At 39.7% G+C, this 16,596-nt stretch overlaps 1 protein-coding gene across 1 annotated transcript in view; it reads left to right on the top strand.

Annotated features, from left to right (window-relative positions):
* Window positions 1–16,596, top strand: part of GRM7 (glutamate receptor, metabotropic 7) — a 387,698-nt gene that overhangs the window by 101,847 nt on the left and 269,255 nt on the right. The window contains exon 4 of the mRNA XM_008572684.1: window positions 4,164–4,304. Coding sequence (XP_008570906.1) covers window positions 4,164–4,304 — 141 coding nt within the window. The remainder of the gene's footprint in view (window positions 1–4,163; window positions 4,305–16,596) is intronic.

The following is a 16,596-nucleotide window of genomic DNA, read 5'->3' as shown; positions in this document are numbered from 1 at the left end:
CCAGCGCAGGGAATGTGAGATCCCTGCTTCTCTCCCTCATCAATGTCTCTCTCTTCCCTCTCCTCCCGTCCCCTCCTTCTCCTCCCTTTCATCGTTTCTCCTTCTGTCTCTCTTTCTCTCCCTCTGTCTCTCTCCTCCCCATCTTTTCCTTTCTTCTTTGTGTTCACCACTACATTCTTCTACGCCAGTGGAATCGTGTGCCTCCAGTGTGCCAGGAGTGTTTCTGAATCATTAGCACATTGTATTAGTCCATTTTGGTGTTGCTATAACAGAATACCTGAGACTGGGAAATTTATAAAGAAAAGAGGTTTATTTGGCTCACGATTTTGGACAGTGGCATCTGGTGCAGGCCTCAGGCTGCTTCTACTCATGGAGGAAAGTGGCAGGCAGCTGGTGGATACAAGCAGATCACATGGTGAGAGGAAGCAAGAGAGAGAGAAAGAGGAGGTGCCAGGTCCTTTAAACAAACAGCTATCAGGGGAACTAATAAAGCCCAAAACTCACTCACTACCCCACCCCCCAAGGAGAGCATTAATCCTTTCATGAGGGATCCACCCTCATGACTCAAACAGCACCCAAAACTGCCACATTGGGGATCAGATTTCCACATGAGTTTTGGGGGTCCAACACATCCATACTCTATCACACATCCTTCCTGATCTGGAAGCAGACCAAGAAATGCTAACAGCCCCTCCTTACCAGCTGGGGAACTGGAAGCCCTGGGTGCTTAGGCTGACACTTAGGCTGACAGAGATGTTCTAATCTACAACGCATGAATAGTGTCGAGAAAGCAGCAATCAGGGCTACTGGTCACTTTCTGATGCTGCAGGAAGCCCCATTAGTATCTGTCAGCCTCCCTTCACCCTGCCAGAGCAGGCTGCTGTCCTCTGACCCCCTTTTGACATTCTGATAGTTTTCCTTTCACACCACACACTTGTGAGAGCCTTTTTTCCCTCTCAGCTGGAAAGGTCATCTCTCAAACATACCACCTGGGATGAATTATGATTCTATTGATTTGCACTCTCTCAACCACAAATTTCAGGGTGTGTTTAAGGGAAGCACCCCAGTTAAAAGAGAAAATAAAATGGACAGGTGTAGTTGTAATGCCAGGTAAAGCCCTGTTTTTTTTTTTTTTTTTCCTATGTTGTTTTAAGTTCACTGCCAAGATTATAGAAATGTCACTCAATGTGTACCCTATAGGGTAATTGCTTCAGAGTCACCTAGAGATAAATTTCTACCAGGTAAAGCCCTTTTTTTTTTTTTTTTTTTCCTATGTTGTTTTAAGTTCACTGCCAAGATTATAGAAATGTCACTCAATGTGTACCCTATAGGGTAATTGCTTCAGAGTCACCTAGAGATAAATTTCTAGAATTAAACTCATCTCTCCAATAAAAGGCACAATTTTGTTGTAAAAATTTCATCTGCTCCATATAAAAAATGACCTTTGTCTTTTAACTTAACTCTGTTTTCTGTGAGCTGAAATCCTGGTCCTGGTGACTTGGCTTACTTTTAAAAACTCTGATAATTTAATAGTAATGGGATATGTGTTCAATCACTTTTCTTCTGAGCTCTAGAAGAGATAAGAAGTAAGTCTCAATTCACTGTCTCTCTCTCTCTCTCTCCCTCACTCACACACACACACACACACACACACACACACACACACACAGTAATTGCACAGTATCCAAGGGGATTGGTTCCAGGACCCACTGCAGATAACAAAGTCTGTGGATGCTTAAGTCTCTGATGTAAAATGGTGTAATATTTGCAGATAACCTATACACATTCTCCCATATACTTTAAATCATATCTAGGTTACTTATAATATCTAATACAACGTAAATGCTATGTAAATGTAATGCTGTATTGTTTTTATATTTATATTATTTTTTATTGTTATATTGTTATTTTTTATTTTATTTTTTGAATATTTTTGGTCAAAGTTTGGCTGAATCTCCAAATGCAAAACCCATGGATATAGAGGGCCAACTGTGAACAGATAATTCAATTAGATTATTAGAGTTGTTCTAATTTCTGTTTCTATCCCTGACTCTGCTCCACCTTGGTGACCATACATCTTGTGCCGAATAATCTATTCCTAAAACAAAACAGGTAGAATCTTTGGCTGCAGAAACTACAATTAACAGGCCAAGATTGATGGCTTAGTGACTTCAGCCAGGGGGAAGGCTTTCAACTAGCCCATAGCAGAAGCTCCTTATCTGTTAATAAAGAAGAGCTACGGTGTATGCCTAACTCAAAGAGCTACCAGGTATGTCCCAAGGCATTGTAAATACATGGCTACATCAAAAGGTCTCTTTTGCAAACTTGAATATCTCACAGATGATTTCATTCTTTATGAATGAAAATGAGTATAGGAAACCTACTTAATTTATTTTTTGTCATATCTCTGGTAAAGGGAAATAAACAGATTGTTAAGTGCTAGGAGAAATCTGACAGCTAAGCAGAGGCTAGTCAGTAAGATTTACATAAATTGAATAATATCCATTTGACCTCTGCTTCTGCATCTTTGAATTGTCTGAGAGGAGCTCCGTTTTCTGAAATAGGCTTTTGCTCCAGCACTGTCTGGCCACACAGCCAAGTTAACCATTTTGACTGACTTACCCATTCCAACACCTGACTGCATCATTGATTTGCTGTTGTACCTGTTAAACCACCCGGTTGCCTGTAGAGTCAATGGCTGATGTAGAGTGTGGTGATAGGCACCTAGTAGAGAAAGAAAGGACATGGCATGGGAAGCAGGTCACAGAAACACTCCACAGCAGTAGCTCTCAACCTTTCGTGGGCATGGGAATCTACTGGGCAATTTGAGAAAAAAAATTAAAAATCCAGATTCTACCTCCCTCAACATGCCTGGTCTCCATGTTGTTTATCAGTTCTCCAGATGATTCTGATACCACCCAAAATGCGAGAGCCACTTCTCTATAGTATGTGAGTTAGAAGCCAGGGTCTGGAAGCAGGCATACCTTGGTCCAAACTCTTCTCTGAGTCTATGTTTCTAACATCTAAATTGTAGATGTGAGTAGTACCTACTTCCTAGGGTTAATGGGACACTTAATCAGAAAATGTACGTAAAATACTGATTATTTTTGTATTTTTGTAACTATTATGCATTCTATAGCCTTAAAGTTAAGAGAAACTTTGAATAATGTGAAAGTAAGTCCATCTTCTTCTATGGCTATGGATCTTCAACTCTGTGAGTTTCCAAGATGCTGTGGGGGAAGGAGGTGATGTCGTTGTCATTGTTATAGATGGGTGAAAGGCAGATAAGAAAGGTTAAGTATGTAATTGTTCATCTTTCCACAATTTAGTGAGATCAATAAAGCTGAGACTTGAACCTAGACCTTGGGACACTGAATCCAATCTTTTTTTCCATTTAATTTTCATAAGATCTTATGGCCCCACTGGAGCATTAAAAGTTGCACTGTCCAACTATAGTCTCTGGAGGCAGTTAAGAGAATTCCTGGACATGTGGCCTCTTGGATCTCATCTGGACACTGTTTATAAATAGGATTAAGCTTTGCCTTGGGCTCATTTTACCTATGGCCTCTTCAAAAATGTTTAGTTCTGTTTTGACTAGAGTGTCAATTACATAATGTGATGTTACTAAGTTAAAGATGGTTCTCAAAATGATACTCACACATCAGTAGCTGACATGGTCACAGATGCAGAATATGGCACAATGGGCATGTTATTACTTCCTCTAGGCTTCTGTTTTCTCATCTGCAAGTGGGGATAATGACAGTAGTTACCGTATAGGTTGATGATATGAGTAAAAGAAAGAATCTGTATTAAGCATACAATCTGGTTCAAAGTAAGCACTGAAACTGTCAGTTATTATCTCAATGATGATAATGGAGTCACTATAGAAGCAGAACATGTAGTGATCTTTGTGTCATTCCTATGATCCTTAATGCAGATTTCATTGTGAAAATATCATTTGTAGGCTTCACATCTGCCTGACAAATTGAACTAAGGATTTATCCATAGGTTAGCATTAGAATATTTTTTTATTTGATTTGTTTTTTATTACAAAAAAGAGCATCCAGTCTACTAAAACAAAGAAAAACCATAACTGGTAATTTATTTCTAGATGTGCCAACAGTGCCCCATGAGCACTGACCTTTCTATTTAACTCTGTTTAGGGTTTGATGCCTACTTTACGTCCCGCACACTTGAAAACAACAGAAGAAATGTGTGGTTTGCTGAATACTGGGAGGAAAACTTCAACTGCAAGTTGACGATTAGTGGGTCAAAAAAAGAAGACACAGATCGCAAATGCACAGGTAATTTCATTCTCGTTGTCCTTCTACTGTTATTTTATGTTGCCGGCATTGAAATGTCTGCATAGCTGACAGAAGGAAGCTTGGCTGGAGACAAATTGAAAAAGTAAATTGAATTTTACTAGATTGTTCAGAAAATGGAACAGGAGCATAAGTCTTGCAGGACAAGAGAAGTACAGACTAGAATGTATTCTTTTCTGCCTGTCCGTCTAGCAGTAATTGACATTTTCACTGATTCTTTGAATTCAAAAGAGGTCATGTTGCTTTGAATGGTCTTGTTGATAAATATTAGTTCATGTTCTAGTCAAGAGTATGAAGTCATTTTTAAAAAGACAAAAATCTCTGACAAATCCCATAGTAGCACGGGATTTAACTGTTACCATGGACAGTACATTTGATTAAGGAATCAAAGCATTTTGCTTTATAATAATGAGAATTCCAAATTATTTTCATAATGTCTATGTTAATTAGTCACCTGGTATTTAAAATATGCTTAAAATATTTACTGCTCCTCATATGAATCCATGTATGAGTATTTCACATGAAAAACATGCGTGTGTAGTAGTCAGAAGGAAAATCACACATTCATTCACTCGTTCATTCACTAATATTTATCGAGTAACTCCCTTCTGCAAAGCACTGTGCTAGGCACTGGTGATCTGATGGTGAGCAAATCAGGTAAGGACACCGCTTTCATGCTGCTTAGAGTCCAGTGGGGGAATTTGACATTATTCCAGTGATCTCTGTAATTAATACATAATTATAAACCGCAATATGTGTTCTGAGGGTTACAAGGGCTTATAACTAAGAAATTTCAAGGATTCAGAAGACAGAACTGTCTCAAAAGACTCTGAGGAGTGAAAAATGAAAAACTGTGACTGAAGTATAGAGAATAGGGGGGATATGTGAGCCAAGACTGCAGGTGTAGAGAGATGGGACAGGTCTGAGTCATGCTGGGACATACAAGGCAACTGGTGTTTATCCTGAGAGTACCGGGTAACCATGGAAGGGTGTTACATAAGGGTGTTACATAAGATGATATGATCTGCTGTCTTATTACCTGGGCCTCTTTTAAACATTGTTCCCCAACTCTGTACTCTAGTAACCTTCAAGATTTTTAATGATGACCTTGAAGTATCCCAGTACCCTAAAATGTTTTTATAATCAAGAAAGGCACTCATGCTGTATACAGTTTCTGTGTTCAGTTTATCTTTGTAATATAACTCTTTGAATAGTGGTCATCCAGATACTGTAGATTCACCCACTTCACAAACATCTGTTAACCAGGTAGAATGCAGGTTACACATGGTACTAAGAACCCTGCGAAGGGTGTGAAAATGCTTAAGTGCAGGCTGTATTCTCAGAAACTTTCCTGGGAAAGAGGAGACATAAGACATGAACAGAGACATGAAAAGAAAAGGATGAAACAAAAACAATTTGATGCATATATTGGACGTATAACACGGTTAGCTAGAATATGAGTTTAACCATGTTCTCCAGACCATGTTGCATGACAATAAAATGTTGCCAGAAATATGATCCTCATAATGTTGAGAGAAAGGAAACAAAATTAATTTAATGTTGAGTAGACTTAGATGACACAAAGCTTTCAAGCGGAAATTGAAAAAATTAGTTTGACATCTGGATAATTTGTCTATATGACAGAGTACATTCAAGTGTACTAGAAGTATGTAGATGATTGATGGCATTTTTCTGAGTTTCTTCTGACATTTGGTGCTCTGTGGAATATCCGGAAGGTGCGCTGGATTGTCTGATTGTCATTAGGATTATCTCTGTCTACCTCTAAGCCCCTATCATTTTATATGCTCTAGCACAAGCTGTTTTATTTGTAGCCACATTTTAGTGCTGATCGTTGAGAATTTGGGTTTATAAAAACAAGTAAGGTCATTATTCAAACCACCACCTTACAAAAATGAAAATAGAAGTGTTTGTGTCTTCCTCTCATATTCCTTCCATATGAATAATCTACGATCACATCTACTAAATTTCCCACGGTCCCGAATTATTTGTACATTCCTTCCCCCCCTTTCCTTCCTATGACTTCTGCTGTGGTAAGATGCACCATACTGAGGGGAGATAAATACTGTTACTATCATGGAATTTCTGACTCTTCCAGGCATTGGATATGAGTACATGGCTGGTCATGTGTTTTTCTTCCTTGTCCTCCCTTTTCCCAAATCCAAATAAATGTATATTTTGCTTTGGTTGTATTCCCCAAATACTACTTAAAAATCTTGATACTTAAGTATATCTCAGTTTGGAAGTGCGGAATGGGGAGAAAAGGCCTGCTGAGAATGGCCAGATTGGAGGGAAAGAAGAAATGTTAGAGTCCATTGCACTAATGAGAGGCCTTTCAACTCTGGTGAGAAACTGACTCTTAACAAGGGAGAAGAATGGATGGGAGAGGAGAGTATTGATTGGCTGAAGGATGTGGAAGGTACCAGGAAAAGCTGCCTTGGTAACCAGATTGTGAAACATTAGAGGAGTGAGCACATTAGAGAGAAGCAACCACGGTTGAGGAGGAAGCCAGCTGAGTAGTCAGGCCTTGTGGAGAAACAGCATGGAGACAGCGGGTGTTTTGATGTGAGGACTGCAGAAAGCAATCCCCTTTGAGGAGCTCTCTCTGTGACTGGGCTCTGCTAAAGAATGAGGATGTCTTATATTTACTCCTAGGATGTGAGCACAGACTAAAATGTAAACGTCTTTTCCTCTTTAGCCGTAATGAGCTATTTGTTATAAACAAGGCTACTTTTACAAGTTTGTGGAAAAATAGTATTGCAAGATAATATGGATCTTTCCATGAACTTTTTGAAAACTTCTCATATTAGCTCCAAGTAGACTACCATTGAATCAGTCATCTGACAAGTTTAGAAGATGAGGAATGAGACCCATACTATTTGCAGAGAGCAAATTGCTGAGGTCAGGGTGCATTGGTAAGTTCTAAAAACGTAAGAAAGTGAAAGGCCATGAAAGGAAGAGTAATTGTTGAAAAAATATTTATTAAGAAACATGAAATAAACTATGCATACTCCGTAATTTTCCTTGGGACTTGATGTGCATGCATTCTTACAGAAGATGACCTCAAGAAGTATGTAATCATTATTCCTGTAAGTTATCCATATTTATTTAAAGGCTCACTTAAGCAAGGTAGGCTACTACATTCTTTAGTACTTTAGGAACATCCCTCCTTTCCATCATACCCCATCACAGGGTCTCCCATTTCTGAGAGCTAGATGTTCTTCCTCCTACCTTACCATGCAAAGATCTAGTTTTCATTGATATAGACCAAGCGTTGGTGGTCACCCATCCTGCTCATAGGTTATCTTGGCTACCACCCCTCAAGGGGACATGCAGTTGAGCAAGCGTATGGTGGTACAAGCTTTCACAGAAAACACGAACTTCATCTGGCAGGTATTTAATGCCATTCATCTTACTTCATGGTAGAGTTACATTTTCTCGAGGAGACAGTACTAGCTATGCACACAATAAAGTAAGCCATAAACTATTTGTTATTTAGGGGAAGAAAGATAAGATGCAACTTTTGGGGGGTTGTATTTATGTTCCCACAGCCCACAGGCTGAGGGTGTTCACACTTGAGACTTGCCACTATGCCACTGACCCAAAAAAAAGCTCTAGGTATGACCTCTTTGAGAATAATATGTTTCTGTGGAGATGCTAAGGTCAAGTGAAGAAGGAAAATTATACAAATGAAGTGATGATGTCTCTGAAAAAAATGACTGAAGCCATCGGGGAGTCAGAAAAAACATTATACCATCGTGGTTAAGAAACCATAGGCTTTGGAATCAAACAGGATGGGGTTTGGTTTCTAGGGTTACTCATGATTGCACTTGTGAAAGCTCAGACAATATTATTTAGCCTCTTGTAGCCATTCCTTACTTTTGAAATGAAGGTGGTATAACTTTACATCCAAAGCTGTTGTGGGGACTTCTGGTCAAGACGGCAGAATAGACGGTCCCCAATGTCACTCTCTCCCCCAAATCAATAAATTCACAACTACAAAAAAGCAATGGCAGTCAAGCTGGGGCCCCTAGAGCTCAGGGGAAGAGGAGGAGAGACCTAAGGAGTGTGTGAAAGTGGGAGAAGCCACGATGAGAGAAAGAAAGGACCACTCCGACTGTTTTGAACCCTGGTCACTTCCAGGCTGGTGATGGTGAGCACTTGGAGCAAGAGCTGGCAAAAGCCTCAGCTATGCCCATCAGATGAAGTTGCTGGGAGGCAGCAGGAGAGAAGAGAGCCTTGGTGGCCCCCAGGCCAGCAAGACCACTAACAGGTTTCCCGTGGATCCACAGAAGAGTGAGGAGCCAGAACAGCTAAAAAAAAAGGAGCCACTCAGAGGCTGGCAAGTGATCACAAGGGACTGGATCATGGCCTGTCCCATGGGAAGTGTCTGGAGCATGGGCAATGGAGGAGACAAGCCACCGGAAGAACACTGGGCACAGCAAGGACAGCTGATCTGCCCCCAGTCAGCATAGGACCTCTCAGTGGAGACTGCTCAGAAATACAGAATTGCATGGGGTTCAGTTTGATGAAAAGACTCAGGCCCAGGCCAGAGTTTCTATACAACCCAGGTGCACGGGATCTCTTGAGAGTCGGGGTTACCTATAAATTCAACCATTAAAACCTGAGCTGCACAAAAAGCCTTCCCTACAGAATCAGCAGCAAAGCAGCAATTTAGCTCAACCACAGAGCTCAAGTACTGGTCCCCACAGGAAGTTCCCCCATTTTAGAAGTAAGCAAAGGACAACAAATTGGTTCCAGCTCAGAGTTTAAGTGGTGGGAACAGCAAATAATCCAACACAGAACTGAAAGAAAAACAAAACTTAAAATACCCACAACCAAAGATAAAGTTTGATATTAACTAGTAAAGGTCTCATTTCACTAAAGAACACTTATAACACCTAGATGGACCAGATATCCCCTGGGCTATGAAGCCAGAAAGGTGGGAACACTTGGGGCTTCAGCCATGCCCCCCACACAAACAACCAGTCCCAAGGGTGGGGTCGAGGGCATTGGTCATGCCCCCCTGACACATGCAACCAGCCCAGTGATGACCACTGAGCCAGCACAGGAAGCACCCTGGGCTCTCCTGAACCAGGCCAGTGGGGAGCGAGGGCTTTTGCCACATCCCCCTGACATCTGCACCCAGCCTGGCAATGACCAAGCCACTGCTGGAAGCCTCCTGGTTTCCCCTGTGGGGATGAGGGGGGTGCCACAGGCCTCAACTCCACCCCACCTCCTTCCTTCCTCCTTTTCCCAAAATATTGCCTTCCCTTTTCTCCTCTCCCCCTCCCCCGCAACTGCTCTGCAACAAAATCATAGCATGTAAAAAAATAATATTATTAATAAAAATAAATAAATAAAAGCTGTTGTGGGGAATAAATTAGATAATTCAAGTAGAGGATTTGAAATGATACTGGCACATAGTAATAGCTCAGTAATGGTAACAATTACCTGCTTTTCTGGGCTGAATACAATTGCCTGTGAGGAATTCGTAAAGATCCTATTGTCTATGTCAGTCCTGAGGAAGATCAGGTTATATATCAAATTTCAACAGGAAAATAAAGCCAGGGATTTGAATAGACAGGAGCTTTTCACTGGGGTTCTGGGGTGCATGTTACATACTGATGTACTGAGGAATCAAAAAGTTTGCAGACAGGTGTCATGTAATGTCATGCTTTCAGTGGTATATAAAGCTCAATGTTTAAAGGATTCTAGTGCCATTATGCAGAGTGTATTTCCAAGTAACACTGAGCCCTGGACCTGCCTGATACCTCATATCCCAAATTTGGTCCATTTTATCCTGATGAGCTGCATTCATACACAGTTAATAGGATCTCCAAGGTCTTAGCTCCTGAACACATTCTTTAAAACTCAGAAGGAGGTTCTGAGAATGTGAATGTGTTTGCCTGTGGCAGCCATAAAAATGATCATTCTGTCATATCTTATGGCTCACACAGAACATTTGTCTAACTAACATTACTGTTCTGCCAAATGCCACTTTGTGAATACTGATTCATCAGAGTTACCACCTTGCTGAAAAGAAGAAACTCAGCTTCAGCATTTTGAAATCCATCTCATCCTATGAAAAAACAATGTGACTTCCAGAGATTTGTTTTCCTTTTGAGATGACAGAGGATGAATAAATTGGTGACTTTTTTTTTTTTCTTTTTTGGTAACAACCCATTGTATTCCATTGCTAGTACTTTCAAGTCAAACAGTAAGCGAATTTAGTTCTGATTTGTGTCCCTAATCAACCAATGTTTACTGCGGAAAGATATCAGGGGTTAGAGAGCATACTTTGATAAATGTCCGCATTTTGGAAGGGCAGAATCCTTCAGCTGGGTTTTTTTTTTTTTTTTTTTTTTTTTTATACCTCACTTTTCAAAGCTAGTAGTTTAAGTAAAGTTATCTTTCTTGGTGGGGCTGAAAAAGCGTGTCGGTAAATGCTGTTAGTAAATAAATCATGTATTTCTCAAGTCTTTTATTCTTACCAGGACCCAGGCCCATCAGAGCCTATATAATTAATATCAAGACAAGGGAATTACACTTAGGAAAGTCAAGTGTTTTGAGAACATATGTGCAGAAAGAATTAGTGAATATACTGATTAGTTTTCTCTTTTTTTATTATTCTATTTTAATTGACCTTTAATTGTTACATAGAGGCTGTATTATAGTACCTAGTTTACTTGCCATGATTAAGAATTCACATCAAAATGTTATAGATAAATAATGTCTAACCCTTTGTTTCTCTAAGACTTTTTGAAGCCATTTTGATGAGAAATAATGCAAAATGCGTTTTTACACCTTTGTGCTTTCTCAAACAGAAGCTTGACACAGATTAATTATGATTTAATCTCTATGAGCCTGCATTATAGGATTGTGCATGAACATGATTCTTTGTTAAATTTTTGATTATCTGGCTCATCTCTAAATATCAGAGTCTTGGTTGACATTTCCCTTTGTTACTATAACCCTTAAATCTTCCCCTGCATACCTCCTAAATGGACGGTTTCTATCTGCGTGGGGAACTGGAAATGCGTCAAATTTTTAAGAGTTTGTATTTGTTAATTAATTCATTTATTTCAAAGTGAGCATTAAATAAGTATTAAATGACTCTAAATCATCACAAAAATGCTGAGGTATGCGACCTTGTAGGTTTAGTAAGGCATTTTACAGCAACCGTTTAGGGGGTTGCTAATGGAATTTAGATAGACGGGGTGCCGATTAATTTAGGATTTCCTGAATTAAAATTATCAGAATGTCACATCTGAAATACTCATTGTTCTTGGACAACCGTTTTAAATCCTTTTTGGATCATGGAGTATTGAATAAAAATCCTATGTCTATAAAAGAGGATTATGTTTCTAGACTTGGGTTTCTATATGTAATGGTCAAAAATAGTCTTCAGTGTAACACTAAATCATATTAAATACCACACTAATTCTATGGCTTTGTTTTTAATTCACTTAGATATGAAAGTTCATCTTGTATTATCTTAAAATCAATAAAGTTCTTCCAAAAGGAATTTAAGATCAAAAAGGTAACCTCTTTTCAATGGCAGCATATCACCAGCTTTGCCAATTGTCAGGTTTTCCACTGGATAAATTTGAGAGAAGATAAGCAAGATAACTAGACAATGCTTGATTCTGAGAGCAATAAGTAGAATAGCCTTTTCTGTGGTTGTATATTGTAATAAGTACAAATCTTAGGCCACAAAATCACCAGTGCAAAAAATATAACTTTTGATTGTTTTCTATAATTCCACTTGGTTTTTCAAATCTCCATTCCAATGTTGTGTAGGAATTTAATGAGCCTTTTTAGAATCTCTTTTCCCCCCTGGTACATGGAATCGTACCTTAAAAAGGATTTTTTAAAGTCCAGGACCTTGAGGTTATTTGTGGGATACCTTTGCTCTGGGCCTTCGTCATCTATCCATGACTGTTTATGACCCAAAACTCCATCTGCAGGAATGTACCTCGCCTACTCCCGCCTTCGTGGTGGAGATGGCAAGGTTGCTGGAGCATGGATCCTTGGTCCCCGCCTCAAGGCCTCTGCAGGTTCAACTCTGATTTTGACAACTTCCGTGACTATGGCTGGGGGAGGCCACAGAGCCCAGTACCCTTCTCAGGAGCTCACACCAGCAGTTCACTTCCACACTTCTCCTCAGTCTCTCCCTTCTCATCTTCCATTCCTGCACAGGCTGGGGAGAGGACCGACTTAGATACAGTCACATCCTTACAAATTATTTGCATATGCCACACACTTTATGTCCTAAATATTTCAGGGCTTAGACTTTTGGGGCTTAGCTCACAGCCTAGTACTGATTATGTTAACACTAACTTTTAAAACTCAAAAGTCAATCCTTTATTTATTATTATTTTTTAAAATTTTTTCCTGTTCTCCTGTGTTCTATTTTAACCTTCCTTTCCAAAGCAATGAAGAAGAGTTTTGAAGGACTATTCTTTTAAAAAAAGAAAAGAAAAAAAGAAAAAGAAAATGGGTGGAGGGAAAGCATGGAATGAAAGGCACATTCATCAATATAACATATTGATATATCAGGCTATCACCATATAACACCAACCAAAGTACAACCAAAGTAGAAAAGTCACGAATGGCACACCAAGTTCTTGCTGTTACTAAATAGTGTAAACATGGTACTAAACTCACTGTCCCAAATCCTGACCAAATGCCCCAGGTGAGTGCTGGCTATCTTCAGTCTCATGAAACTGGTGTTTATAGATGAACCCTGCAGTAATTGAATTTTTCCTTCTGCCACTAACCCTGCAAAACATAAAAAAGTGTCTTCACCCCACACCATTTTCATTCAGGCCACATTCCCTCAAATTCCTCTTGCTATTTAACACATCAAGGAATCCACAGGAACTGTGTTTAATTCTGTGCAGAAACCAGTCAGGCAGTGAAACAACAACTTTAAAGACCAGGAGTATCCAGGCAAAACTGTTTCCACAAATGCTCGGAGTCATAATATTTGAGCTGTGTGTCATTTCTTTCTCATTAACTCCAACAGGCAATAGCTTTAAAAATGGGAGTTACAGCCTTTCCATATTCAGAAAGTCTGTCAGGCTAGGCCATTAATGAGAAGGAATTCCTGAACGAGGAAAATTAATGCTTATGTGTCTTCTCAGCAACAGTCTTTATAAACAAAGTGCCTCTTACTAGCAATATAAGTATTATAAATTGGATGTTTAGGTCATTTTAGTAGTTATAAGAAAGGCCTGTCGAATGACTTATCAAGTATCATCAAGCAAGTTAGAATGGAATATAGCTTTCCTTAGGAAAAGTTTCTAGTAATAGAGGTTTTCTACATCCCCTCCAAAAAAGAAATATGGATACTAAAAGCATTTTAGGTTTTTACTGTGTGTCTACTGTCATATTCATTTTTCTACAGAATAAAATGTGCTCACAAGATAAATATCAACCGTATTTATAAACTCAGATAAAAACTTTCTAGAGCTACTTTCTTACTATCTCTCACTGTTTCTAGTAACAGGAGATCCAGGTATGTGGGCAAACACATGGGGAGGCTTCTAATTTTTCATCCTCATCCTCAAATCGTATTTATTGTTTACCTTCCTGGACACGGAAAACTCTGTATTGACTTTAAACACAGTCTGTATGGTGTAGGAACAGGACTCAAGCTGCCTGCTTAAGGCTCACTAGTTCACTCATGATAGAAGTTCAGACTTGAGGAGCCAAATTGTCTGGGTTGGAATCCCAACTCTGTCACCAAGGGCAAGTTACTCAAACACTATCCTCCACCCCCATCTCTTCATCTTTAAGCAGGGATAATAATAGCCCTTCCTACGTGGGTTCATTGCCAGGAATTAAATAGAACAGTGCCTGGGGGAAAGAGTGGGTGCTCACTGGCTTTAGGTGCCATCATTGTGGTTGTCGGTGTTGGTTATGGCAACTAATCCTATTTATGGCTTTGGTTTAAAAAAAAAAAATCCAGGACTCAAATTGCCTGCCCTTCCTTTATTTTCATATCCAGCCTTATCCTTCCTTTATCTTAAACATCCTTTGTCTTGTATCATATTGTGCTATGCACATAGCACCACACTTTTATGTGTTTGTACCTTCCTATTTGATCCCCATCTCAACCTTGTGAAATATACAAGGCAGGAATTGTGCCTGTTTTACAAATCAATACAGAAATTGAACCTTGGAGAAAGTATGTGACTTATCTGAGAGTGCGGTTGCTGGTGAGGAAAATAGAATGATCCCAACAGCTAATGACACACATTCATTCCCTCATGCGCTCTGTCACTCATTTAATTACTCAACAAATGTGTGTTGAGCAGCTGCACTGGGCCAGCATCTGTGCTGGGCAGAACAAAGGCAAGTTCTTTGCTTTTAGGGAGCTTATATTCCGGTACAGAAGGCAGAAAGAAAACCAGAAAGAGATATGTGACATCATTTAAGTTGTGATTAGTGCTGTAAAAAGAAACAAGTAAGAGGCTGAGCTGGAAAACAGCAGTAAACAACTGTTCCAGGAATATGTATTTGGCAGAGATCATCATAAGGGCCTGTGAGAGGTTATTATTACCATTCTATGGGTGATGAAATCATGCTCGGGACCATCAACAAAATGGTAAGTGCAGCTGATATCTCCTTATGCTCTTTTCTTCTTTGATGCTTAGCTGCCTTCCAAAACCCTTAGAGAACTGAACATGAGTAGGTGCTTTCTCACTTGGGATAACTGTATGGTTTTGTTTGTATAGCAACTTCCTCACTGTGTGACACTCAGGCACGTATGGGCTCTTAGAAGAATATGTTTGATAATGATTCCAGATTGATCCTTTTTGTTCCTCACTAATAAACAGCCAAAGCAGAGAAGCAAGCTGATCTCCTTTCTTTACTCCTTTCTTGAACTCAATATAGGGCAGTATTTTCCAATTTAAGTTCAAACTTTGTTATGTTGATGCAAAGCTAGTAGCTTGTACATGGGGAAAAGACACAGGACTCAAACTCCTTGTCTCGTAGGCAGCATAGTTATACAATGGGGAATCGTAGCCATGACTTTAAAATTCTCTGTGAACATATCTCATTCCCTTGGAACTCTTTGTCCTTTGAGGGTGGGGCAGACACAGGTCTGCAGCCTTGTTGAAGCAGATGGTAGAGACTGAAATAGTGAGAAATCAAGATGGTACAAAATGGTACTTTTAGGAAAATTCATACCAGTATTGGAGTACAGTTTATAAATTGAGCTACCAAAGTGGTCCAATGCTCTGGCAGAAGTGGACAATTTACTATGGAAGGAAAATGTTGAATTACAAGATGCTATTGCTTTTTCATTTGAGAAAAAATGCAACTGTCACGTGCAAGTTTCAGGCAAGTTTGTTTGTAACAAATGGCTATAGATTACAATTAATTTTTTTAAAAATTCAAAATAGAATCTAAAGAAAACGATGCCAAAAGCCAAGCTGAAGCACCTTCCCCTTCTGTGGATAGAAGTGCACAGAAATCATTAGGACAAGGCATTATTGGACTTCTAATGCCTGGCAGCATGGCTATTAATGTGGCCATATCATTCACACCTCCAGCACAGACTATGTATCAATAGATCCTCTCTTTCCCTGGACAAGTTTTGAGATTGCAGAAGTGTTATTGAATTTTAAGGAGCACTCAAAACCTAAATTGGTGGTATTTTTAGCATGCAAAACTAATCTTATTACACACAATATTTAAGACATTTCAATGGCCATACACTGTTCATAGGAGGAAGACTGAAACCCTCAGCGTGCTCTCCACAGCTGCCCGTGGCAGGGCCCCATCTTGTACTCCTGCAGCTCTGATCTTTTAGTTCTGTGAAGTCATCTGGACTCTTCCTGCCATAGGGCCTTTGGACATGCTATTCCCTCTGCTTGGAACTCCTTTTCCTCAATACAACTTCTGACTAGTTAACACTCTCTCGTCCTTTATATCTCATAGTACATTTCTTTAGGGAAGCCCTCACTGAAGCCCCCACAACAATCTAGGGCAAGGTTTTTCCCCTCCCACCTGCCCTTCTTTCAAAGGTGCTTGCCTCTTGTGCTCATCAGTGTGGGTGTAGTTGATGTCTCTCTCCTATACTCAGCTTCAAGGTCGATGAACCAGGAACTCACTTTTCTGTTTAAGCCCGCCCCACCACCACCACCACCCCAACCCAAGCACACTGCCAGTCTCAGAGTCAGCATTCAACAAGTAGTTGCTGAAGAATTAATTTTACTGTCATGCTTAAAACAAAAAACCC

This window comes from Galeopterus variegatus, unplaced genomic scaffold (assembly GCF_000696425.1).
Source record: "Galeopterus variegatus unplaced genomic scaffold, G_variegatus-3.0.2 Scaffold821, whole genome shotgun sequence".
In the NCBI taxonomy this organism is placed as follows: domain Eukaryota; kingdom Metazoa; phylum Chordata; class Mammalia; order Dermoptera; family Cynocephalidae; genus Galeopterus; species Galeopterus variegatus.
Note: the sequence above shows the minus strand (reverse complement) of the source record. Positions and strands in the feature narration are given on the sequence as shown.